Raw genomic sequence first — 26,681 nt, 5'->3', positions numbered from 1 at the left:
TTTGTTTCTGTGTATTAATTCTAATATTCAGCTCACAATATACATTTTTTTAGTTGAAGGAAAGAAATCAGCACTGGATCCACATCAGTGTTTAAAATGCATTTGATCTGCCCTGTCGATCACAGAGCAGCAGATGCTGAGGTTTTATGAATGCATGACTAATTATGAATTTGGAGTCATTGTCACAGTCGAGATGTTTGAATTCCTCTGAATTTTTTTTGTCTACTGCTGTTCCTAATATGGTCAAAGAGGCAAACTTAAGAGACTAGAAAGTAACTTGATTTCAAGCTTCAGACTTTTATCATCTTTCAAAACGTACAATGCCATTGAAGTGCTCTTGGGGTGTTGGGAGGATATCAAATGCCTTCGGACGTTCTCCCATTGTGAAAAACAAAATATAAATTTAAATTTTGTATTGCATGACCAGATTGTGTATGGTACTTGGCAAGTTGTATTCTATATGGTTCTTTTCTAACATGTTAAAATTAGTATTTCAAAGGCGAAATCCATTAACTATGTGATTCTAAATTTATCAGCCATTTTCCCAGTTTATGTATGTTTATAGAATTTATCAAATCAATTTTCAATTTATATCAAAAGATTTTCAAAGTGATCAGCTCCTTACAGAAACATCAACTTGCATTTATATAGCAGCCTTCATGCTGGATGGCGTCTCGGAGCGCCGGCAGAGCCCGTTTCCGAGCCAGGGGGAAGGTGACCGCAGGCTTGGTTGAAGAGGAAGTTCTTCAAGCACGACCTGAAAGTGGGGAGAGAGGGGCCAAGGCGAAGGGATTGAGGGAGAGTGTTCTACAGTGTCAGGGCGTAGTGGCTGAAGGAACAGCTGGCGATGGTGGGGCGGAGTGTCTGGGGGACAAGGAGGAGGCTGGAGCCAGTGGAGCAGAGGCAGCAGGCAGTAGAGTAGGGGAGAGAGCAGGTTGGAGAGATAGTAAAGCAGAGGAGACTGGTGAGGAGGACGTTTGAATAGGTAATGCGGGTGGTGATGAAGGTGTGCACGAGACTTTTTGGCAGCATTTGGAGTGAGTTATGGACGGAAGCGAGCAATGTGGCATAGGTGGAGGAAAGCCACCCTGGCCAGGGACCGGATGTGGGGTACGAAGGATAGCTGGGGAAAGTAAGTTCAAATCATAGCAAAATAGAATGAATGCAAATAAGATTGAAACGTTTGTTCCATAAAGGAGGGAGAACCCATATGACTATGTGGCCAGATAAGAGAATGAGAGAGATTGAAGAATGTGGCTGAACCTGGGACAAATTTAACCCAACCTTGAGGTTCAGAGACTACTCTGTGTAAAGGATGCTATATAAGTGCAAGTTGTTGTTGAAAGCATAATGCGATTGTTTACTGCAACCATGGAAAAGAAACTACACGGTTTCACGTATGCTTTTAAATGATGACTGAAGTCACTTTATCCAAATAAAATTGGGTCATTCATTTCATAGCTGTTTGAGACATTGCTGTGTGCAATTATGCTGCCGAGTTTACCTACAAATACAAAGTCACTCCAATTCACAGTAATGCTTGTAAAACATGCTCAATATGCACTTCTAAGCAGCGCACACAAAGAGAGTTAATGAGACAGCCTGACCTAGGATCCAGGGCAGTGGACAGTCACTGTTTCAGACCTGAGCTGGGGGTCGGCATTGGGGAGGGTGGCGAGCAGGGGAGGAATTGATAGTAGGGTAATTGAAAGCATGGTCAAAGAGGAGTGGAGATGAGTCTTGAAGGAGGCAAGGGAGGGGGGCGAGATGGAGGGACTGCGGATTAGAGTTTCAGAGGGCGTGAGCAGAGTGGCAGAAAGCCCGTCTGCCATTGGTGAGGCGGGAGAGGACACGGGCTGCAGAGTTCTGGATGATCTGCAGCCTATGGAGGGAGGAGTTGGGGAGGCCGACAAGCAGGGACTTTGCTTAGTCAAGCCTCAATGTTATAAATGCATATATGAGGGTTTTGGTGGCCTGCGGTGAGACAGTGGTGGAGCTGGGCGATGTGGGGAAGGCAGAGCGGGTCATGGCATGGATGTGGGTAGAAAGTATAGTTGAGGGTCAAACAAGATGCCAAGGTTCCTGACTGGCTTAGTAAGGTGCAGTGTGCAACCATGGACGGTGATGTGGAGGCGCTGATGGGAGCCAATCTACTGAAGAAAGTTAGCTCTCATCTAGGACTAAGTCGAGGATCTGAGAACAGAGGCATTAAGGATTATGGGGATAAAGCGGGCAGATGGAGTTAGGTGAGAAGATCAGCCATGATCTTATTGAATGGCGGGGCAGGCTCGAGGGGCCGAATGGCCTACTCCAGCTCCTAATTCTTATGTTCCTAGAGGCACAATAGAAGCTTGGTAAGACAAGATTCAGTATGGGTCCAAAAGATGGAGAGGATTTTGCTACCCACTTACTGTATCACTATCTTTGATATAATACAACAACAACAACAAGATTCCATTTATAAAGCGCCTTTCACGTCAGGAGGACGTCCCAAGGCGCTGAAATAATAATAATAATAATAATCCTTGCATTTGATGTAATGCCTTATCACGTCTTTGAGTCTCAAGTGCTTCACAGAATGTACTGTCAAGTACTGTATATTTTGTGGGCGAAATACAGCAGTCAATTGCGCAGACTAGTGTCTCACAAACAGCCATGGGTGTGTATACCACTTTGGATAAAAATAACCCTTTCAATGTAACTTCTTAAAGTGCTTCATAGAGAGTTGAAATAAAGTTTAATGACTTGTTATAGGCAAACATGACAGCCAATTTATTGTTTGGTCAACTGGGTGTCTGACATGTGGAAATTCATCACTATGCTTCCATGAAAATTCATATTTGGAACGGCATGCGCACTCTTTCCCCGGAAGGACACTTTTTGCTTGCATAATTCTGGAGAATATCAGGCACAGACTGGCAAAAGCCAAGGATTGGAAACCCTGGAGTATGCGTTGAGGAACTGCTGGAGTTTAATCAGCTAAAACTGCATAGCTTTCTATTGAAAGCACTGTCTGGCAAACTTCCTAGTACTTGTCCAGCTAGGACCCATTTCGGACCCACAGCAAGCAAGGTCCTGTTAGCTTCAAAGGGATGACTAGAATGGAATTAACCGCTCTGCTTTTCCTGCAAGTCGGCCAGAGAATAACCACACTACTTCGCCTGTCAATAAAGTGCAGCCAGAATAGAATAGCTGTTCTAGATTGCCAAAGTATAGAGTCGGGAATCTGAAAACAAAGGAACCAACGTCACTTGCATTGTATGTTTAATAGCTTATTTAATTACTGAGGCAAAAAGATGTATAGTGTTGCATTAATTGAATAAGCAGGCTAACAATAGGCAATATTATGGTTACATGTATTTTGTCACTGGGATGACTATCACAGTTCATAGGCACCAGACAAAGGTTCTCTTGGTTTGGAAACGCTGATGAGAGTGGGCGTTTCTTTTGCAACATTTTAATAATTTTATACTCAAAATTCTGCAAGTCAGCTTGACATTAGCTAACAAGCATAAACATACCAAAATTAACTGAAACAATTTTTTTGTAATTCACTTCTGATCTGATCACATTTCAATAATTCACTCCTGCTTTTTATCCCAACAATGAAGTGAATGAGCAATTTATTGTTCAGCTGTAGCCCCAATTTTATCCACAGTTAATTACAGCTGTGGGAAGCTCTTTGAGACAACCTTGCAATGTGAAAGGTTCAATAGCAATGCAATTGTTATTTTGAAGATGTTTGACCAGGACATTAAGAGAAACACTTCTTTTTGAATAGAGTCCTAAGATCTTTAATAATCACCTAACACGCTGACAGTAGCTTGGTTTAATGTCTCATACAAAGGATGGCATATTTCCATTGCAGTGTTTGCTCCAGAACTGCATTGGACTACCAGCCTGAAATACAACTCAAATCCTGTTGTGGGTTTAAACCCTTCGGATCTTGAGATGAGGGTGCTTGCAACTGAACTAGGCTGACACCTAAAATGAAATGGTGTGAATAAAGGAGATTCTGTCCTGAGGGTTTATAGAGATATTAATAATACTCCTTGCATTTTGATATGGCGCTTTTCACGCCTTCTAGATGTCTCAAAACACTTCACGAAATATACTGTAAAGTGAATTGACTGTATATTTGTGGGTGAAACATGGCAGCCAATTATGCACAGTAGTGTCGCAATTATTAGAAGGACAGTACATATTATAAGGACTGTGGGAAGAGGCCTGCAGCACTTGAAAATAAACAGTAAAATTAACCATAGAGAGAAGCAAGTTTGAAAGAAAAAAGCTTTTTTTTAACTGATTATTACCCCCGGAAAGTGATTCACCAGTCGACTAACAACAAAGTTCCAACTTACTGCTAGGTTAATGGAGGAGTGTGGAGTAAGGAAATTTGCCGAAAGTTTCGCTCTGCCCAGATCTTCTCACTTGTGAGGCGAATACTTTAACTTTAATACTTTAACACTGCAGAACTCCATAATTGAATGGAAAAAAACGGATGATCGTGGAATTAATTGTTTTATAATATCAAGCCATGATCTTATGATCAGTTTTTTACCTTTACCATGGAGTCCACAGCAGTGGAGACTGGCACAAAAGGATTTTGCTTTATGTTGTTAAGGCTGTCAGCCCTCTCTGGCAAATATAACCATCAAAAAGGATCTATTGGAAAGGATATAGAGAAGAATAAATCAGTGAATTAGGAGGACCTAATTTATGAGGAAATAGTTTCTTTAAAGAAACTAAGTTTGGGAATAAACTTTTGTTAAAATGATCAGGAGGTATTAGGCGAGAACTGGGTGGTCCAACATTTTGGCTATTGCGGGCCGGATGCCCTATTTGAGAAACATCCGCAGGCTGCACAAGCAATATTTTTGTTTCCCTTCCAGGACCATAATAACATTTACATAGCACTCTTTTCACGTTGGAAGGACGCTTCAAAGTGCACAACATTGTTGGCCGGGCACCTGAGCTTTGGGTGAGAGCTGAGGGAGGTGGGGAGGGGAAAAGATGACCGAAAACAAGGTCAAATAGTTAGGTCTTGATGTGCCTTGAAAGAGAGGATGGAGGGAGCGAGTCGGAGAGACTGGGACTGGAGCTCCAGAGAGTGAGGAGTAAAATGGTGTTGGTGGGGCAGATGGGGTGGGGTGACATGAAGCAAGCCAGTGTTCGCTGGGCAAAGGGAACAGTCAGGGTCAGGAGATCGCACGTTGAGGTAGGGTGGGGAAGGGGGGATGAAGGACATAGAGGAGATTCTCACTGGGGAAAGTGGGAGCTTTCTGTGAGGAAACTGCACGTCACTCGGTGTCACACCTCGGTTCCCTTCAATGGCCAAGGGAGACTCTGCTCGTCTATCCTGACAGTGAACCAGGAAGAACTGCCCTCACAACTTCTCTCTTGTTTTTCTCTCTCTCTCTCCCCATCGCGTGTACCCGCTCCTGCACCTCCTTTCTCACCTCTCTAACTCACACTCTCTCCCTTCTCGCCTGCTCCCCCCCACCCAGGCGCTCCCCCTCTCCACGGTGGTTAGGATAAGTAAATTCCCAATATGGTGGGGCTGTTTAATACAAAAGACAGGTCAACTGCATCATGCGTAGTGATTGGGGTCTGCAGTGCCACAGGTTTATAACCCCAAATTCATGTTATAATTCAGGCTGCAAATGTTTGGCCTGTTTTTTTCAGTGTTACAAAATAATCCCAATTTATTCTTTGTTTGTGGAGGAACAATTTTCCCCTCAATTTTTCTTACACAAAAATAGCTCCTAAACTTCTCCCCTCAGTTTTTATTTTTGTGGGTTAAAGAAAACTTTCATGGTCCTTAAGCTTGCATTACAATTTGCAGGTTTGTCGATAAGTTTTGCAATCTTGCGTTTCTGACTATTAATTAGGTGCCAGACATATTAGTAGCATTATTTAAAAAAGGAGAGAGAACTTTTTTGCTTAGATTAAAGTAATATGTTATCTCATTGCTTTCACTGAGTAATTGGAACTCTGGTAAAAATGGTAATGAAGAATGACCCCTTCCGTTTTTCACCAAGATGATTTATTGTTTCCGTAAGAAATAAGTAAGTAATTGTTTCTATTCTAGTCTTGTACTCTCTCTAATTTTATATAGTGGAATCCATACCATCTGCAATATGGGGATTGAATCAGTCTTCTCTTCCCCCCCCCCCACACACACACACACACACACCCTTTGTGGTTTAGAAAACAATATGGTTATCAGGCAACTCCTTTTTTTTAAAAAAAAGACTTTTTAAAAAAAAATGCAGTACGTCCACACTGACTTCACAATCTTGGTGAGCCATGACTTGGGTGAACGGATATTTCTATTATCAGTCTCATCGTTATCACTTTGTTGACAGCCATATTTGTAGCAGTATGTAAAAGAGTAAAGATATATTTTTTGCTTTGTCTAAAACAGTATCTTCTTGCTTTCACTAAGCTCAGCCTGGTTCAGTTGGTAGAAATCTCCCCTCTGGGTCAGACGGTTGAGGGTTTAAATCACAGATCAGGAGTTTGAACTCAATCTAGGCTGACACCAATGTAATCCTGAGGTAATGCCGACTTGTTGGAGATGCTGTCATTTGGATGACATATTAAAAATTCCCATCCGTCTGTTCAGGTTGACATTGAATATCACATGACACTGTTCGAAAAGAGAGAAGAGGTTTCCTGGTATCCTGACCAACAATCTTCCATAGCTATTTGTTGTGGGCAAATTGCTGTTTTGCTTACAAATATGAAGTCACTACATTTGGTGACAATTCATGCGAGGCACTTTGAGATATTTGAACATTGTCAGAGCTACATAAAGGATTATTTATTTGAGAAAAGATGTATGGGAACACGACCTCCTCAGAACGACTGAGCATTATGCTGATTTGGCAAGTGGAGCCCAGAAGAATTTTCTGTAAAGTGGTGTAACTGTATTTGTAGTTGAATTTTTTTGACACAGAAGGAAGCCATTTGGCCTATCCAGTCTATGAAACTACTACTGCCTCTAAATCCAAATTGAATTGAATTCCAAACTCTTAACAACCTTCTGAAGTGAAGAAATTCCTGTATTTGAAACAGCATTTTATCATGTCGAAACATTTCTTGAATGTATGTTAGAGAGTTGAACAACATTCATGGTATTAGACTATATTGCTGAGTATGTTGGTTAACTTATAATTTGATTTTTAAAATAAATTAGTCAAAGTTGAAGTGTAAGAGTAATTTCCAAACTAAAAACCAAGATGTTAAGCAGGCATTGATGTGACTTAAGGTTTCTTGAATCTATGCAAACCTATATGTTTTAAATAAAATGATGACAGCACAAATGTTATTTTTTCTTTACTTTTCAGAGAAGGGAAATGCTGTAACCAGTGTGTGCTGAACTGTCATTAACATTGTGGATACTACAGTGCCTTATTCAACATGGGGTTTGGAAGTGATCTTCCGAATTCCCACGAGGCTTTGCTAAAACTGCAAGAATCTGAGCTTAAACTTCTGGAGACATTAAAGAAGTTTATGGTCCTACGAGTTAAAAGTGACAAAGAATATGCATCTTTGCTGCAGAACATTTATCAGCAAGTGGAGAAGCATGATACCTCCTCACCAGTGGATTGTATTACCAATGTCCCCAAGGTAAATACAGCCTTTTCTGAGTGTAATGTTAAAAATAGCCAGTTATCAAAATATATATTCTCTTAAATTTTTGAGATAATGTTTTTATTAATGTATCAGTTAAATAGAAATTCCAATGGTACTGTTAGCAAATTATGAAAATGTTAACTAAGAACCTTTGATTTGATAAACTAAATATTTGGATGAACACTGAAAGATTATTTCTGATCTTTTGGGACTGTTTTGTCTCTTCTTGCCTCCAGTCCTGGGCATGCATGCTGCAACAGACAGAACAGTTGAGCAGGATAATGAGGACACATGCTGAAGACCTAAATGTGGGACCTTTATACAGACTGACCATGATGATCAAAGATAAGCAACAACTGAAGAAAAGCTATCACAGTATCCAGCAACAACTGGAGGCTGAAATGTGCAAGGTATTTCATAGCTCAGATTGAAGATGCCATTTTGGAATGCATTCACACACCATTAATAATGATGATTAATAATTATTATAAATATAGTAATTAATACGTGACATTACTAAATAATTTAGTCATTCAATTTACGACTGTTTGTGGGACACTGCTGTGCGCAATTGGCCTCTGCATTTCACCCACAAAATGTACAGTCAATTCACTTTACAGTATATTCTGAAGGGCTTTGAGACATTTCAACAATGTGATAAGGTGCTATATCAAATGCAAGAATTATTATTACAGGTGAGATGCAGCTTCAGCACTCTACTGCAGAAAGATTTGATTTCTTTGCGGGATAGTGATTCTTAGGCTGTCACTTCTTGCTGTCAAACTAGTGGCTGTAGAGAAGTGTTGCTTAAAGCTTGGGAGGGTAAAGGTTGCAGGGGATGAGATCAGAGAAATTGGAGGTGTTTAGGGCATGAAGGGATTTAAAGGTTAGGACCTTGAATTTGATCCCATGAGAGGCAGAGAAACAGTGGCTTCTGATGAGGACTGGGGTGATGGACACATGGAAGTTGGTGCAGGAGAGGATGCAGGTGGCGGTGTTTTGGATAAGAATTGAGGAGACATTGGCAATAGCTGAGAGAGATGCTCCCATCGTGTCCATATTCAATTACAGGAAATTTGCTTATTGTCCTCGAACTGAACTGGGTGAGCTTTTAGCCATTCTTCTCCTGCTCTTTGGAATTCCATCCTGGATGGAGTCCCTCCACCTCTTTCCTCCCCCCCCACCGCACAATTTAAAATCCAAATTAAAACCAATCTTATCAACAGCAATTTCATCAACAACCCTCCCTGGAATTCAGCTCCCAGCCAATTCTGTGAAGCGCTTTGACACATCTTGCCGATGTGAAAGGCGCGATACAAATTGAATTAAAATGTCAATGTCAGTTATTAACCATGTTTTGTCATTACAACTTATCAACCTCTAAACCACGGTTACCTATATTTGATTAAGTGGTGTGGAACCCAAATCAACTAAAAAAAATTACTTCATAATAAACATTTACAGTGTGGGCATTTTTTTAAAAAGTTGTCTTTTATATAAAAAATTGTAGTGTCAGCGATCTGGAACCTGTATCTTTGTCCAGCAGCTCTTTCCTAATTAGTCAGAAAGGATGTGGGTTGGCGAAGCCAGATCTCTACTGTCCAAACATAAACTTAACCCACCTTGCACAAATTATAGGTCTGATTAACTGGGTGTGTATAAGTAAACCATCACAACTGTTGAGAGGTGATGTACAGAACAATTCCAAAGATTTATAGGCCACTGTGGAAAGCAAGTTTCAGTACTGTAATTTATGCGGTTGGCAGCAATCCAATTGGGCAGTCATTTGAAAAATTTAATTTAAAATTGATGCTTTACACATAGATTAAAAAAGTATATAATGAATTTAATCAAGTTAGGAAAGGGAGCCTTGGCAAGGGACCTGGGAGTAATGATACATCTACTGTTGTACTTTTAATGTTCAAAGAATGCAGTGAATATATTCTAAAAATGGAATGATAGGATATCAAAACATATGTCTTTGGAAGTTATGATAGGTGACAATTAAAGTACAGTTTGGTATTTGCCACCATGCCATAGAATACATATATGGGATCAATATTTAGTAATCCTAAATTGATTCCATTCCTTAATCAAGCAACAAGGTTGAAAAGTGTTTGAAATACAATTCTGACATGAAAATATTGCAAGCTGTCATCTTGAAAACGACCTCTTTTTGAGGAAGCTATTTTTGATACATGAAGTGTATACATAGACTTTCAAGGGCCACTTTAAAGATCCCAAGATTGGTCTGGATGAAGAAGGTCCGTTGGCCCATCCAATCTCATCCCTCCAGAACACCCCCCCCCCTCCCCCACATTGCTGCATCAAGCTGCTGAGCTGCTTTTTAAATGTCCAATGTCCTAACCTCTACCATATTCACTGGCACCCTGTTCCAGTTGTTGATTGCCCTTTGTGTAGCGATAAACTTAATGATATCTGACCTAAAATTGCTCTTTATAACTCGGAGCCTATGTTGTCTTGTTGATGCAACCTCAAGTATGGATCTGGATTTCAAATCTCCTTTAAATTTTATGCACCTTTAAGAGGTCCCCTTTAATTCGTCTCCGCTCAAAATAGAAACCCCCTACCTTGTCTAATCATTGCGCATAGTTCATCCCTCCAGCATTGGAGTTATTGAAACATTCCTTATCTGGAATCCAAACCATCAACACTGGCTGCAAAAGAGTTTGAAGAAACAGGGCTTCACCATATTGTATTTTGGAATTGCTTTTTGGACGCACATGTCTATGGATACTGGCATAAATAAACAGTTAATACCAATTTTATAGCCATACACCTAGGATGACCTCATCTCGTTGTCTTTTTTGCTGTCTCTTGGGCCACCTCTCTACCCCTCCCCACCATCATATCTTTAATGTTTAGTTGATCCGGCTGCAACTCCAGGTCCGCCGATGTTCTCACAGCTTGTCTGGCGGACATCAGGGCCTGGATGAGCGAGAATTTTCTACAACTCAATGTTGACAAGATGGAAACCATACTCATTGGCTCCTGTCAACGTCTTCTATACTGCAGCTTGGACCTTCTCAACCTCCCCGACCTATCCCTCAGACGTACCGAACCAGTGCGCAACTTAGGCATCAGGTTCGATCTACAGCTGTCCTTCCTTCCCCACATCGGGTCCCTGACCACGACTACCTTCCTCCGCCACATTGCCCTCCTCCGACCGTACCTTACCCCCGGACGCATTCGGAACAGTCGTCCATGTGTTCGTCATCTCCTGACTGGACTTCTCAAATGCCCTCTTCACAGGTCTCTCCAGCTCCACCATACACATGATCCAACTGATCCAAAACTCCGCTGCCCACATACTCACCTGTACTGAACTCCGTATCCCCTTCACACCGTTTCTGGAAGCTCCACTGGCTCTCCATCACCGAACGGGGTGATTTGAAGATCCTCAAACTCGTTTTCAAATCCCTTCATGCCCTGGCGCTTCCCTCTTTGACCTGCTTACCCCCCAACCCACAGCTTCCATTCGACTGGCTCCGGTCTCTTGCATGTCCCCCATGCCCTCCGTTCCATCAGTGGTGGCCCGGCTTTCAGCCACTACGCCCCAAAACTCTGGAAGACTTCTTCTATCCCTCCGCCTGGCCCCTTCCATCCCCATTTTCAGGTTGTCTGAAGACCTTACTATTCAACTGTGCCTACGGTCACCTCCCCCTCCCCCCGGCTCAGAGTAGTGCTCCACCACTGTCAAGTGCTATGGGACATTATCCTGTGTGAGGGGTGCTATATAAATGCAAGTTGTTCTTGTTGGTTGATTGCTTTGAGGGAGCACTGTGGCTGGAAAGAACCTTTACAGGATCATATTTGCATTGTGGAGAAAGGAAGGCCTCACGTTTTTGGGGGAAAAAAAAGTCCAGAAGAGATTTACATGACAAAGTAAGTATTACAATTGAACAAAGGTAGTTGGCAAGTCACCTGCAAAGTGGATACTGGACATCCTCTAAACATCAAGAACTTAATTCACATCACAAATTACATTTTCAACAGCACAGTTGAGTTGGGTCTTGGCTTACATCTTGGAATATTTCCATTGTTTATCCAGTGTTAGGATGGTTTTGCACAGACATTAGCAATTAACCAGCCAACAATTCAGCAACAAGTTGCATGGATTGGAACAGTTGGTGTCATTCCTCCTCATCTTTTTTGAAATCTACAAAGATGGATGGAACTGTCTGTTCAAACAAACTCTGGATTCCAGACACTTCTGATGAAAATGTAAAGGAAGTAATACATTACGGGCAGAGCTCTGGATGCATAATGGCTTCTAATATCTGTTTGTCCACCTGAAGAGGGATTATAATCTTGATTTTCTTTATTTAAGGAAGAACTCCTTAAATAACTTTTCTTATGGACTAAAAAGGAATCTCTTGAAATATTTAATTGTGGTTGAATCTGATTCCACTGCATTTCCTAACAAGAACCACTGGAGAGATGGGTGTGAAACCACTCTCCAGCATTACGTGCCTTCTTCAGCAGAAGAGGTGACAAAAGGAACCAAAAAATGAGGAAATAAATTTCTTTCTGATATATTTAACTTTTATTCGTCCTCTGCAAAATAAACAGTATTTTCTAGAATTGTGTTAAGAATCCACAGTACCGTCAAATGTGATGACTGGCACCAATGGTCGGTAATAGGAATATATTTAATAATAGTCCTTGCATTTCATAGAGTGCAATGTCACATCTTTAAAGCACTTCACAGAATTGACCGTATGTTTCATGAGTGAAACATGCGCACAGCAGTGTTCCACAAACAGTCATGGATCAACATAGCATAGGAAACCTTCTCCGTTGAAATAGAATGTTTTCTGATTTGGGTCAGTTATATTGTTGAGTTAAGTAGGAAGTACTCATTGCATTTTAATGTACCTTGTGTAAAATTTAATATCTTCACTTTTTTCAGCTCTTGCTATTTCCAAACTGTTATATAAAAACAAATTGAAGTCAAATAATTCAATGAAAACATGCAGAAGCTAACTTTTCATTGCAACATTTGTTGTTTATCTAGGTAACCAAGACTGAACTTGAAAAACTGAAGTCTTCATACAGACAGTTAGCCAAAGAAGCTAACTGTGCAAAAGAGAAATATAAAGAGGCCCTTTCAAAAGGTAATTTTTAAAAACATTTCAAACATAAATATTGCAGAATTTAAATTGCTATCTTGGCATTTTAAGATCCTGTTGAACAAAGACTGGAGAATGATATGCCAATCAGTAAAAAAAATACTGATAATATAACAATATATCTCATAAATTTGATCTTGTTTCCATTTATATTTTGTGTATTTCATAAATATTGGAAAGCAAGAATGATCATTGACAAATTTAAAGTTCAAGTTACAATGACTTGTTTCTGTATTCTTACGATCCTGTGCTTTGAACATATTGATATATTTGTGAACAAAGAACTTTACTTCACAATGGATCTTTCCAGTGCTTTCTGTTGTGATTTTCTGCCTAAAATATAAATCCTGCATGATTTTTTAAGTGGCCCATTCCAGTATTGAGGAGGGCTTACCTGGGAATGAAGATCGGTAGAGTTGTTGTAGTGACCTTGACTATACGTTGTGAATAAGTCTGTCTTTTGTTTGTATCTGTGCGACTTTCTGTCTTCATCTCATTCACCTGTTTTGTTTCTCTCTCTCTCCCTATCCTGTCTTCCTTTGGCTTTATTCTCAGTTTGTGAGACATGTTTATGTGAGTCTGTCTCTCTCTTTCTGAGACTTTTGCTTTCTCTGTGTTTTGCAAATTGTGTCTGATACTGATTTGTTTCCCATCTGTTTTTACCCTCACAGGTTTGTTGTTTCCTCTTTGATATTTAGCCACTTATTCTGTGCCTGTCTCTGTTTTTTCGCTGTATCTTAAGTACAATGCTCGCTCTCTTTTCAGTCTCGGCTCAGTCTCTTAGCCTACGGTCACACTGACTCGCATGTGTTTTTCTGTTTCTCTCCATTCACTTGCTTGTTCTTGCCCCTGACCTTGGGCTATTCTATGTATTGGTACTGGTAATAGTTGATTATGATACTTGAGCTGTTGTGTCTCTGGGAAGTGGAGGGCACGCAGTCTATGTCGTAGATGTAGCACCCAGTTGTTTTAAAATTGTAAGAGTGGGGGAGGCACATTGTCAATATCTCCTCCCTTGACGTCACTTCCGGTGTAGTGCATATGTGTAGGAAGTGATTGACATCAAGGAGGTTATCTTCACTGTCTGCCCCTTATAGTGCGGTTGTGTTTTAGGCGCCGGGTAGGAAGTGATGAGAAAGGTGGCCTTCTTGATCTTAAATCCCCATACGAAGTGGAATCGAACTTTAAAACCAGCTGGGAACTTCACCTCCTGACTGACTCAGTGCGCCTTCCACTTCCAATGTAATAAGTGTAATGTTCAAATATTTGTTGTTCACAACAACTACTTGCATTTATATAGGCCTTTCATACTGGATAGCATCTTGCAGTGCTAACCCACGTAAAGGGTGGGAATTGGAAAAATTTTTTGAAAAGTGTTTAGTGTAGAAAGTGGAAAGTGATTTTTTTGAAGATGATGGAAACAATTACTTTAGGTCTTTAACGATTAGAACCAGGAGCTGGGCATTGTACAGTTCTTCACCTTGTGCAATTGAAGCAGTTAAGTTAACAGAATTATGGGCTGTAATGCTTGGTAGCGTTTAATCCTAACCTGTGTTTTGGTCAGAAGATCAGGATTTGGTAAGAATATTCTGAAGTAAAAAGGGACAATTCTGATATTCACTTTGAGGAAGAGACACGTGGGGTTGAGCTGATTTGGGGACAAGTTGATGTGTTTCGCAACAGAATGTTGGAATTGACTCTGTCCTCTGTGGCAGTTTCAGTTGTCTGATTCCTGAGCCAGATGTGTCCGCAGTACTCCAGGGCACTGCTGATGAGAGGCCAAGTTTATTGGCAGGAATGGAGGAGCAGACCAGTCGGTCACTGGGGGAAAAGATTCTTCCCACTGAGCTCCTGGTAACCTTGTAAACCGAAACCCTAAGGGATATGGTGATCATAGCTAGTCAAGCAGGGGCAGTGTGCCAGAAATGTTTTTCAACAGCATCATTTGTTGTATAATTTACTGATGTTTTATGTTGTCTAAAACTGTTGGAATTAAAAGTAGTAATACTGAGTTTGTCCTGACATCAACCTCTATAGCATTTATTTTCAGTTTACACTTCAGTTTACAGTTTGGTACATCTTTTGAAACGATGAAATGATTTTGTCAAAATAGCTTCAAAAACTAACTCTCCAATGACTTTTGGTTGTGTTATTTAGTGAGTGACAATTTATTGATATGTTCTTGTGCTTGTTGCATAGTTCACATCAAATAAAATTTAAGTCTTAGTTGTTGAGCACAACAGTTTCAATGTGTTCTGGTTCTGTTAATGTGCAGATTTCCAACTTTTCTAAATTGAGGTCTTTGTTCATTTAAAATTTATAAGTGACCGCTTCACTTGCAACCAAAGGATCCAACGTGGAATGTAGATTGGCACACAGACAGACACACTTAGTTATCCTGGACAGGTTTGATTTTGGCTTAGGCATCTTTATAATGATGAATATAAATGTAATTTATAATCACTGGGATGTCCTCCCCTGAAAGGCGCTTTAAAAATGTAATTTTGTTGTTGTCACTGCTTAGCTTTGTCTGTGTTCTTTATTTTGATCTTGTCGCGGCCTGGCTATGTGCGTGCTTTGTGACGCACAATGCCACAGCGCCACGGTCAGCCAATGCGGCCACCAGGTGTAACTGCACGATGCCATGGCGTCACTTTGACTTGGCAGCCACCAGGTGTAACTGCAGGGAAAAATGCAAAACTGAAATACATTTTAGGTCATAACTCATGAATGATAAGAGGTGCCCAAAAGGACTATGCCCATATCAATTCCAGATGCAAGACCTTTCCGCTGAGGTATAAATCATGTCTCTACGTCAATCGGTTATTGAGATTCTTCTTGAAGCGGAGACAGACAGACATTGTCGTTTTATTAGTATAGATTAACCATTACTTAGTTCAGTGTCCAGTAGTTTACATTTTGCATTTTTTTAAAATGTATATTTCCATTCAGACCATCCATTGACCAAATCCGCATTAGTTTGGGGATTTTTCTTTTCTGAACTTAACCAGAATATTATCCACATTCATAATTTATCACATAAACATGTTTCAGGGAAATTGGTCAATAAGTCGCTTCAGTTACTTAAATTGTTCCAGGAAGAGGTGTTTCTGTGGCATTGATTGTCAGCAAAGTTTCATTTTACCTCTTTGATATAGAGTTAAATACAGCACAAACTGCTCGTAGTTTGCTACCCCGAGTGAAGAGTGCTGTATAAACACAAGTTGTTGTTGAGTAAAATATTTAGTCTCACTTAAATTGCAAGATAGTTGCTGGAAATGGAAAATTCCCACCATGGTAAAAGATTTGTTTGAGGTTGGAGCAAAGTGGAGGCAGCTTATGCTCTTTGTGTGCTCCACTCTATCGCTGAGTTTGGAGCGCTCAAAGTTAACAGTGAATCATAAAAGTAAAGTATTCTTTTAGACACCACTGACATCCTCGCTCTTTTCAGGACATTTTTAATTTTTGTAAAGGCTTTCTTTCTTCCCCCTATTCCAATATCTTTCCATCAGACATAGAGATCTTTTGAACGTGAAATGAGATGGTGAGATACCATGAGATGGTGTTTCCAGTGAAATGCACATCAAGCTTTTTTTATTTTTGACATATTTGAGGATTCCAGAATGTCTGTCCACTTGTATTTAGATTAATTCTGAAGGAAGAAATACTATTTTTCCCTGGCCAACAATCCCCCAAATAAAATTGGTTGCTCATTCCATGGCTGTCACTCATTCTGTGGAATATTGTCCCACTGTGAAAGGCGCTATACAAATGTAATTTGTTGTTGTTGTGGGACATTGTTTTGTGTAACCCCTGCTGCGTTTCACCCACATTTTACAGTATATCCTGTGAAGCATTTTGAAATATCTTGACAGCATGATAACGCGTTATTTCAAATGCAAGGATTATTATTAAAATGTCTGTACTGCAGGAAAGACTGCATCTTGCTTAGTTTCTTCAGAATATGTTAGTTATGATTTCAGTAACATCAACTGAAGCTAAAATTAGTTTGGAACAATTACAGTTTTTAACAGAGTGTAGAGCTCTTTCTTGTTCCAGTATGATTGTATTTCTAAAACAAGAATTTGAGGATGTTCTTAAGAACGAACAGTGGGATGATAACTCTCATTGTAGTTTGAGTTTGTAATGCCATTTTCCATTCTCTTGCAGGAAAGGAGACTGAAAAAGCTAAAGAAAGATTTGACAAGGCCACCATGAAACTCCATAATCTGCACAACCAGTATGTGTTAGCAGTTAAGGGAGCCCAGCTGCACCAGGAACAGTATTATGATAAAGCTCTTCCTCTCTTGCTCGACTCCCTACAGAAGATGCAGGAGGAAATGATTCTTGCACTGTAAGAAATATTTTAGATGATTCACCATTTATAAAGGGCACTTTTGGGCCGTGTGGCTTTGGGGGAAAGTCTTAATTTTTTTGTAAAATGGAATCATGCAAATTTTGAATCCTGCAAAAAAAGACATTCATACACAGTAGAGGAATATAATTTGTGTTTCTCAATTAAGTGTTTAACAGGTTTGAGTATCTTAAAATGAAGAACTTTAAGACTGCATGCAAGCGTGTCATTCCTCAGTAAAGAAGCCTATGTATGGCAAGCTGTGCATGAGGGCAAATCAATCTGATGGTTAAGGTTGAATAATGGATAACATCATTCCAGTTTGCAAAGTACAAGTATCTGCTGCTGTTTGTAGCAAATAAAAGGTCATTGAGTAAGTTTTTGCAGAAAGATGGTTGCATGAATATATTTTTGTCCGAGTCCATCTTAAGTTTTGAAGAAAATGCTTCCAGGATAGTACCAACAATACCAGCTAGAGTGCAATTACCTGAAATCGGATAATAATTAGGAATAATATGTTTACAGCACAGAAGAAGCCCATTTTGGCCGATTGTCTGCTAGCTTTTTGAATGAGCAATCCATTTTGTCCAATTTATTTGCCTTTTCCCAACAGCCCTGCAGGTTTTTCTTTGGTCAGCCAGATGTCTGAGGGAAACCGATCACCATGCTTAAGAGTATCCAAACCAAACAGAGATTTCCATGCATCCCATCTACATGTGGAAATCCCAGATAGATTGTTGGAATGGAATGCGTACTCTCTCCCTGGAGGGGCACATCGCGCTTACCTAATTCCAGAAAGCGCAGGTTGGCAAAAGTCGAGGCTTGGGGACCTCAGAGTGTGCATTGGGATATTGATGGAGTCTAACCATCGAAAACCTCATAAATTGCCACTGATTTTTGCCATCTGTCAAGCTTTCCAGCTGCTTGTTCAGCTGGAACTGCTTAACCTGTTTGGGCTTTGGCTTGCAGGAGCTGAGTGGTATAATTCCCTGCCCCCAGTGACTGGTCTGCCCTTCCAGGTCCTGCCAATGAGCCAGGCTGGCTGTGCTGTCATCAGCAGTGCCCTGGAATACTGTGGACCCAACTCTTGTGTCAGGTTTTCCACATTTGTCAGGTTATTCCTCTTTAGCTATCTCTCTAATTCCCTTGTGAAAGTTAAAGGATATTCTGCCTTGACCAATGCATCCTGAAGGGCAATCCACATCCTAAATTTTAACCATATGTTTTGCAAGTTTACTTAATTAAGGAGAGATTCCAAAAGATTGAAAGGTGGTGACTTCACTGAATAGTAGTAAGTGACATGATTTGTGACTTAATGATCTGGAAATCAGCCATTTAAGTGGTGACCCGCCAACTTTCATTGGAGTTTGGCAGTTGTGGCCGGGATTGTGGACAACCTGCCCGTCTATAAAGCTTTGAATAGATAATAATAATCCTTGCATTTGATATAGTGTTTTGTCACGTCTTCAAGATGTCCCAAAGCGCTTCACAGAATATACTGTAAAGTGAATTGACTGTATATTTTGTGGTTGAAACACAGCAGCCAATTGCACTCAGCAGTGTCCCACAAACAGTCGTGGATTGAGTGAAGTTTTTTTTAATCATACTAAGATAGATTTCGCACATTTTCAGCAATCTTACATTTTAAGACAGAATAGTCTTACTGGGTGCCACAGTGTGGAAATTCAGGCCTCAGATTTACATCAGTCTGCTGTGCACACACGATAGTTTCATGGTGGGGTAGCATAAATTGGGTCAGGAATTTAATGCCAAGCGGTGCTTGAGCTGGACTAAAACAGCCGTAAGCAGGAAACCCTTGGGAGCGCTGACAGACTTGGGTCATTCAGCTCCCAATCATGTGCCCGATCTAACGTGGAAAGCAGCCATTGAGCTCCCTGCATGCCGCCCGGTTGCGTACATGCACAGTAAAACCTGCTATCGGTCTCACTAGAATAATGTGGGATTTTATGGATCCCAAACACAGCATTATAATGGGATTACACATTAGTTTTCGCCTGCAAATTTTCATCGTGCAATTTCCCGCTTTTAGAAGTAAATTAGGAGGAAGTTATACTTTGTCTGGTTACATCTATCTGCTCAAAATGTTTTTTTTACTCCCAAAGGCTCGTGACTTTGCTCATGGGAAATGCACACCCTCCATTCTGTGGAGGTCTGCCAGAGCCAGCTGTGGTTACTGTAGTCCAGCCAATAGAAATCTTCATGTTGTTCAAGTGAGCCCTAAATTGTAACTTAAGTTCAGTTCAAAAATTATTGTTCCTAAATAAGGCGTAACGATCTATTTGTCTCAGTGCGAGAGTGTTAACATTGTGGGCTGTTATCTATATTCAAATGTGCTTACATTATAAGTGAGTTTTCTGTAGAACGTGACTCCTAAATGCACTTGAACAAATGGTGTAAATCAGCTGTGGAGACTTTGTAATGTCCATTTAGGATTCCGAATCATAGAATGCCCACAGCACAGTCTATGCTATTGTGTCTGCGATGACAACTATTTTAGTTCTCAGACTTGTTTACCCTCCTGCAGTTTTAAATTAATGAGCATTCCCTGTAAATTTCTGTGCTGTTAAAGTTCTTTTCTTTTTGTTGAGCAAGGTTTCCCCATTCACCCCCACTAAGCCAAATTAAACCGAATCACATTCCACAAACTGGATTTAGGTTGCTCCCTGGGCAGGCTGGATCCCCATGCAAATCTGGGCCCTAATTGTCAAAACAGCATGCACCCAATTCCTTGCATCCCGACCACTTGAGCACATCAAGTGGCCAGATTGCCTTTGCATCCCAGGCAAGCCCATTCTGAGCCAGTTGTCAAGGACCCAAGGTAGATCTGTATCCCAGTGTCTCCACTCCTCCTTGTGAGGGCAAATCAACTCCCCAGATCAGAACCCTTCCTATCCTGTTCCCGGCCAACAGAGGGCTGAAGACATAGTTTTTATTGGCAGTTGCTTGCCACCACGAATAAATCATTGGGAGGTTCGGGTCACAGCTTTCCTGGAAATCTGAAAAAAAAACAGGAGTCGCTGGGAACACTCAGCAGGTCAGGCAGCATCTATGGAGAGAGGAAAGTGGGTTAACGTTTCAGGTTGATGACCTTTTGTCAAAAGAGTCTAGTATGTCCACCCACTAAATATACAGTTAATTCACTTTACAGTATATTCTGTGAAGCGCTTTGAGACGTCTGGAAGACGTGATAAGACGCTGCGTCAAATGCAATGATTATTAATACATGATCTGGACCTCAAAGGGGAAAGTACTATCAGGTGCACAACCCGAGGAGTAATATATGAACAGATGCTACACTTGATCTTAGCTAAAACAACTGTTTAAGTTACTTGTTTGCTGTGTTCTCCTAGGGATGAAAGGAAGTGAGATATATTGATGAATAGCTTTGCAGTGCACAGGTTGCTTCTTTAATTCAAGATTTAGTTTGTGCTTGTGGGCTGCAAGAACAGTGCCAAGTTCCTCTACTGTCAGGTATGTTCCACATAAAATAGGGGATGGGAAAAGAGAGAATCGTAGAACCATAAAAATTAATAGCAGAGGAGAAGGCCATTCGTCCCATTGTGTGATGACTCTTTTAAGAGCAATCCTTTCAGTCTCATTTACTTTTCCTTTCCCCATATGCCTGCAGTTGAAAGAAGTTGACAATTAGTCAACCCTTCAAGTGCTCAGATTTCACCAGAGATCAAGATGACGTTAGTGTGTTTGGATACCTGCTTTTTTCACTAGGACATTCCAGTTAATTTTAACACTGTAGGTACCCGTGTAATCGGTCATGATAATTCGGTTGTTGATAGAATGCCTTGTCATTGTGGTGAACTGTTTGTTGCAGAAAAGTCATAAGTCATATTACTGTTTCCAAACACCTTCCTCCCTGACTTGTAACAGATGCTTCTCTTTCAGGCTGGAAAGCACAGCTGTGCTCAGGATAAATGTTAATGTGCCAAATGGCAATTAGAGCATAATAACCAAGTGAACATTGCAGTATCTGAAGTCCCTTCAGATTTAAGATCTCAGTGCAGTATTGTGAATTTCAAATACAAGTCATTATTTAAATACAGCTCATATACAATCAAACTATTACATGAAAACTATATTTCTTGGCCAGACATGATTTATCTCCAGCTGTGTTGTATATGGCACCTAATGTATCAAATATCACTTTCACCTTTTGGTTTATTTAGATACGGATACTGTAGTATCATGGGGGCTGAACCTCATGTTCACTGTATTACTATTATATACTGAGAGCTTCTGTTGCTTGGTGTGTAAACCACTCCATATAGGATCACAAGGCAGAAAATGTTTGCTTGGATGACTTGCCCAACTCGTCTGTTTCCAGACTTGATATTATTTTGAGCATATCAATATCATTCCTCGCCAGAGTTCAAGTATTGGCCAGTTTCTTTTCTAAACCTGGCAGCAAGTAACTATGGTAGAAGTGACACTTCTCTTGGAGCTTATTGGCCTCTGTTTACAAAGAGTTAATCTCTTAACAGTTAATCTTTAAAGAGGATAGAATTAGCACAGACAGACAATGATGGTTGAGATTTGCATTAAATTCTGCATTGTCTTGGATAATGAAATTTCAAGTGATCCCCAGATGTTACCTTTTTTAACCCACTTAACTGAGGCAGATACTTGCATGTTTGCATTTTGCCTTTTAGCAGCAAATACCACAGTTTGAAGTTCTTCTCGGAAGCGATGTCCACAATATTTCCATGTGGTTACATGTGGTTACAAGAGTTGTGGAGTTAGGAAACCCTTCTGCTGATCTGGCTGAAAGTTATATGTGGGATTTGAATTGGGGCAATACACAATGTAGGATATTAACCCCTTTGTGTACAGTATTTCATTAGCATCATTGTTTTTTGCAAAGTTTATTCAATGGATAAATAGAATTGCATATCATTAAAGGTAGCGATAGTTATCAAGTGAATTAAAATTAGGTCGAGCTTATATAATGCTAAATTGCCAATTAATGTAACCCACATAATAACCCACATAACCCACATAATACTGGTGGCTAGTCTGGGCCGTGCTTGGTGTGTTTTGGGCACATTTGAATTTGCGTATTGTTATAGCCGTATAATGTTATAATTCGACAGTTAGGCAAATTTGTAGTGCCGATTAACAAGAGAGCTGTTGTTGTCTGGGTGGAGTGCTGCAGGAGAGGTCCAGAGAGTTGCTCCAGTACCTGAAATCCTTAATGAAGATATAGGTGGATGGTCTAATGAGAGCATGGAATGTGTTGGTGGACAGGCAGATGTCCCAATGAGAGCGAATAGCAGGTTGATGGAAGGCGGATGATCCAATGAGACAAAGCCATTATGGTGCAGTATTATAATGCCCCTGGGTGGCTGTTATTGTTATTATTCAATTCCAAAGAAAAAACATTCAAAAATACCTGATTTTATTAATTTTAAATAGCCAATATTACACTGTCATGAAAGTACAATATTGGATTTTTTAAAAATGTTTTTCCTTATCCTTGAAATTGTAAATTCCTTCAGAACAATCTGGAAATGTTTGTGAGTGTTTATAGAAGTTCCCCTATTGTTCTTGTATGCATAATATTATAACTTTGTCTGGTCCGACAGAGTAAACATTAAGCAGACTCAACTATACGGTTTTGATTCTCTTCTCTGTCCTCACCCTCACTTCATGTATGTTCATTCCAACAACAAACTTCCATTACCAGTGGTCCCTTCCCCGCCCCCCCAAAAAATCAGCATAAAATTAACTTGTGCAATGTAGTGAGGTTGCTTTGTTGCTCTAGAGACAATATGAATAAAATAAATTTGAGTTTCCTTTGAAACCAAATTATTATTTACCTTTTGAACTTGGCCGCTTTTTACTATAAAAATACTTTACCACATGTGAAATTAACTCCACAAATAAGTCTGTTCATCAGAAACTGATTTCCTTTTTTAATTAAAGCCTTGTATGGCTATTCCATTAAAGCCATGTCACATTTACATGCTTTAACACAAGGATACGTAACTTCCTGAACTAATTTTCATTATGACAATCCTCCCAAGTAATTTCTTGCTTGAGGGCTGCTCTCTCGTGAAGTAATGATCTGTTCACTTAGTGATCTCCACTGTGCACATTTATGGTTAAATAGAGGCTAAGCCTGCATTTGGGAAACACCACGAAACTGATAGTTCCACTGACCTTACACATTGTAATTTTACTAAATCACTTTCACTTGGTATATGGAAACCGGATTAAGCTTGATTTGTAGCATAATTTTCTTGTTTTCTCTTGTTTAAAGAAAAAACAAGTTCTGAATTCCAGCTCAATATCACTTGGCCAGGCAACTTGTGAATACAGTCATCTGTGTTGCCATTTGACTGGGTTATTCACTGGTATGTGAGTTTTAATTCTTAATTTGTGGAATTGTGAGTAAGGAATGGTAGCGATTGGTTTTTGAACTATCTGACTTCTGCTTGTACTGTAACCAGGACAACTGAACTTGACTGCTCAGCAGCACATTGAACTGCTGACTGAGATTATGCCAATAGTCGTGAGCTTTTCCACTGAGTGAGTGGAGCTCGAGTGAGTCTCCATCTGATTGATGGACAAGCTGTGAGTCCACCAGAGAAGAGTTTCCTGTTCAGCTTGTGCAGCTGAGAACAGGAATAGTAATAAATAACCCTTGGGTTTGATGTAGAGTCTTTCACATTGGGAGAAATATTCAAAGCACTTGACACCCGAGCTGAGGATGGGAGCCAAAGGGGGTGGGAGGGGAAAAGTGACTAAAAACACAGTCAACGTTACAACTGGAGACTTGCTGTAAGAGATTCTCGTGCAATGTCAGCCCAGACTGGAAGTCCCAATGGGCCTTGAACTCGCAACTTCCTGGCTGAACAACAAATAACAACAGTATAGTGCCTTTCCCGTCAGGAGCATGTCTCAAGACGCTGGACAGTCAGGGACTGGTTGGGATCAGGAGGGGTGAGGGTGACCGAAGGTACGGTCAAAGTGGAGGGTCTTGAGACTGGTCTTGAAGGATGCAAGGGAGGGGGTGAGGTGGAGGGACTGTGGGATGGAGTTCCACAGAGGCAAGATTGTTTCCAATTGAGCCTGGCTGACATCTATCAACGATGGAACCCTCCATATCCACCAAAATCTCTCTTGGGAAGGAGGGTCGGGCTAATATTGATCTTTACACTTGACATAGCGCCTTTCATGTCAGGAGAACATTTCAAAACGCTTTACAGAATTTACTGTAAAATGTAGTGACTGTATTTTGTAGACAAACACAAGTGTATTGATTGCTGCTGCTCTGAGAGTTTGCCAAGCATATGTACCTTATTTCTGCCTCCAAATTATTGCAGAGTGGCATTTGTTTCAATGATTTCCTCACCGCATGAGTGGATGTTTCCATTCCCTTTATTAAAAACCTCTACATTTGAGCCAATTGGCTCAACATGTCAGAATTTTTTTGTGTACAATTGGAACAAAACGTAATGGCTGAGTACTGTTTTGTGGCAGAGTAGTGTTTTCCAGCTTACTTGAAAAAGGGTCTACTTTTTTAAAAACCTCCTAGTATTGTGGCTCTGGTGATGAACTACTTGACAAGGAAAAATTTGCAAGGATATGGGGAAAGAGCGGGGGAGTTGCCGAATGGCCTCCTTCTGTGCTGTAATATTCTATGATTCTAGGATTTAGTGGAGTCCTGTAGCTCTGGTTAGGGGACTCGCCTCGCAAGCGAGAAATCTGTGTTCGATTCCCGGCAGGGCAAAACCTTGGGTAAGTTTCCTTACTCCACACGCCTGATAATAATCCCTCAAAGAAAAAAAATAATAAATTGGTCACTTCAATCCATGACTGTTTGTGGGACACTTATGGTTTTAATTAAGTTTTATGTATGGATATTTCCTTCAATAAGATGAGTCATTTTGCTTTTGGATGGGGGGTGGGGTGGAACAGGTGCTTCTGATGAGTTTGTGTTAACTTGCTGCTCAGTTTATACTGCACTGACATTTAGATTTACAGTGAAAATGTCATTAAATGAAAGATGATATAAGACAAAACTGTAAGAATATGCAGAAAGTAATTTCTGTATATGCTTATTGTCTTGTCTTCTATCATCTTGGAGAAACATAAATGGGTGCAAGAGTATTTTATGTTATAAAGTTGAAGTTATTTCAATGCTGCGTAGTTTCTTCTGGTCAACAATCCCCCAAATAAAATTGGCCATTCATTTTGTGGCTGTTTTTGGGTCACTACTGTGTACAAATTGGCTGGCAAGTCCATCTATAAACACATAGTCACAACACATCACAGTAAAATCTTGCAAAGCGCTTTGAGATGTTGTTATAATGTGATAAGGTACTATATCAAATGCAAGGCTTATTATTTTCAGATTCTTTATAAAATATAAAGAAAATATTCTGAAACTACAGGATTAAGTGAACTCTCATTCTTACTGATGCGTCAGAGTATGATTAAAGGCATCCTTCCAAACCACTGTAAATAAGTCCAGAGTCCTGTAGCTCAGGGTTAGAGCACTCGCTTTGCAAGTGAGAGACCTGAGTTCAATTCCAGGCAGAGGGCGAAACCTTGGGCAAGTTTCCTTACTCCACACAGAGCCTAATAATAATCCCTCCAAAAAAACAAAACAATAATAAATTGGTCATTTTCAATCTACGACTGTTTGTGGGACATTGCTGTGCGCAATTGGCTGCCGCATTTGCCCACAAATATACAGTTAATTCACTTTACAGTGTGTTCTGTGAAGCGCTTTGGGACGTTCTCCTGACGTGAAAAGCGCAAAATCAAATGCAAGGATTATTATTATTTATAAGAACATGAAAATTAAATTTGAATGGTTTTGTGTTATTTTCCTAGACTCTGTAATTTTGTGGATTTTTAAAAAATTTATAGGAGAAATTATAAGGATGTGGAGACGGAAAAACAGATTACACTTTCAAAACTGTATCAGTTTTCTCTGGATATCCATTTGTAGATCTAGAAGAGTTGATGTCGCCCAAAATCAAATACTGTTTTGATTTTAACTAATATTGACCATTTCCTCTCATTGTGCTTTGGGTTCCTTTTGAAAACTGCACTGTACAGACTGTCTGCAAACATTCTACATTTCAACACTAAATCATTATTGGTATCTTTTGTAGGGCAGGTGGGAGGGAAAACAGTTAAGAGCTTATGAACATGCTTGTGGGCTTTGAGGATATTTTTTAATTATCAACTGAACATTGTCTGTATTAACACAATGCTAACCTGTCTGTTGCTTTCAGGTTTTAATTGCATTTCTAATATGTTCTGTTTTTGCTATCCTTAACACATTTCATTTTTGTCTGTTGCTACGTTTCGCCCACAAAATATGCAGTGAATTCACTTTACAGTATATTCTGTGAAGCGCTTTGAGATGTCTCGAAGACTTGATATCAAATGCAAGGATTATTATTACATTAAAACTACAAACTAGTACAATATTAAAACTAACATGTGAGGAGAGTCAATGGGAATCTGGGCTGAACATAACA

General features: G+C 40.1%; 1 protein-coding gene across 1 annotated transcript in view; it reads left to right on the top strand.

The window, feature by feature from the left end:
- The window catches only part of fer (fer (fps/fes related) tyrosine kinase), a 159,185-nt gene that overhangs the window by 6,351 nt on the left and 126,153 nt on the right, over positions 1 to 26,681 (top strand). Inside the window, exons 2-5 of the mRNA XM_042334027.1 lie at positions 7,353 to 7,635; positions 7,878 to 8,051; positions 12,680 to 12,779; positions 16,965 to 17,148. Coding sequence (XP_042189961.1) covers positions 7,426 to 7,635; positions 7,878 to 8,051; positions 12,680 to 12,779; positions 16,965 to 17,148 — 668 coding nt within the window. The 5' untranslated portion in view covers positions 7,353 to 7,425. The remainder of the gene's footprint in view (positions 1 to 7,352; positions 7,636 to 7,877; positions 8,052 to 12,679; positions 12,780 to 16,964; positions 17,149 to 26,681) is intronic.

Source organism: Callorhinchus milii, unplaced genomic scaffold (assembly GCF_018977255.1).
Source record: "Callorhinchus milii isolate IMCB2004 unplaced genomic scaffold, IMCB_Cmil_1.0 Scaffold1, whole genome shotgun sequence".
Classification (NCBI taxonomy): Eukaryota; Metazoa; Chordata; class Chondrichthyes; order Chimaeriformes; family Callorhinchidae; genus Callorhinchus; species Callorhinchus milii.
This window is presented reverse-complemented; position numbering and strand designations above follow the sequence as displayed.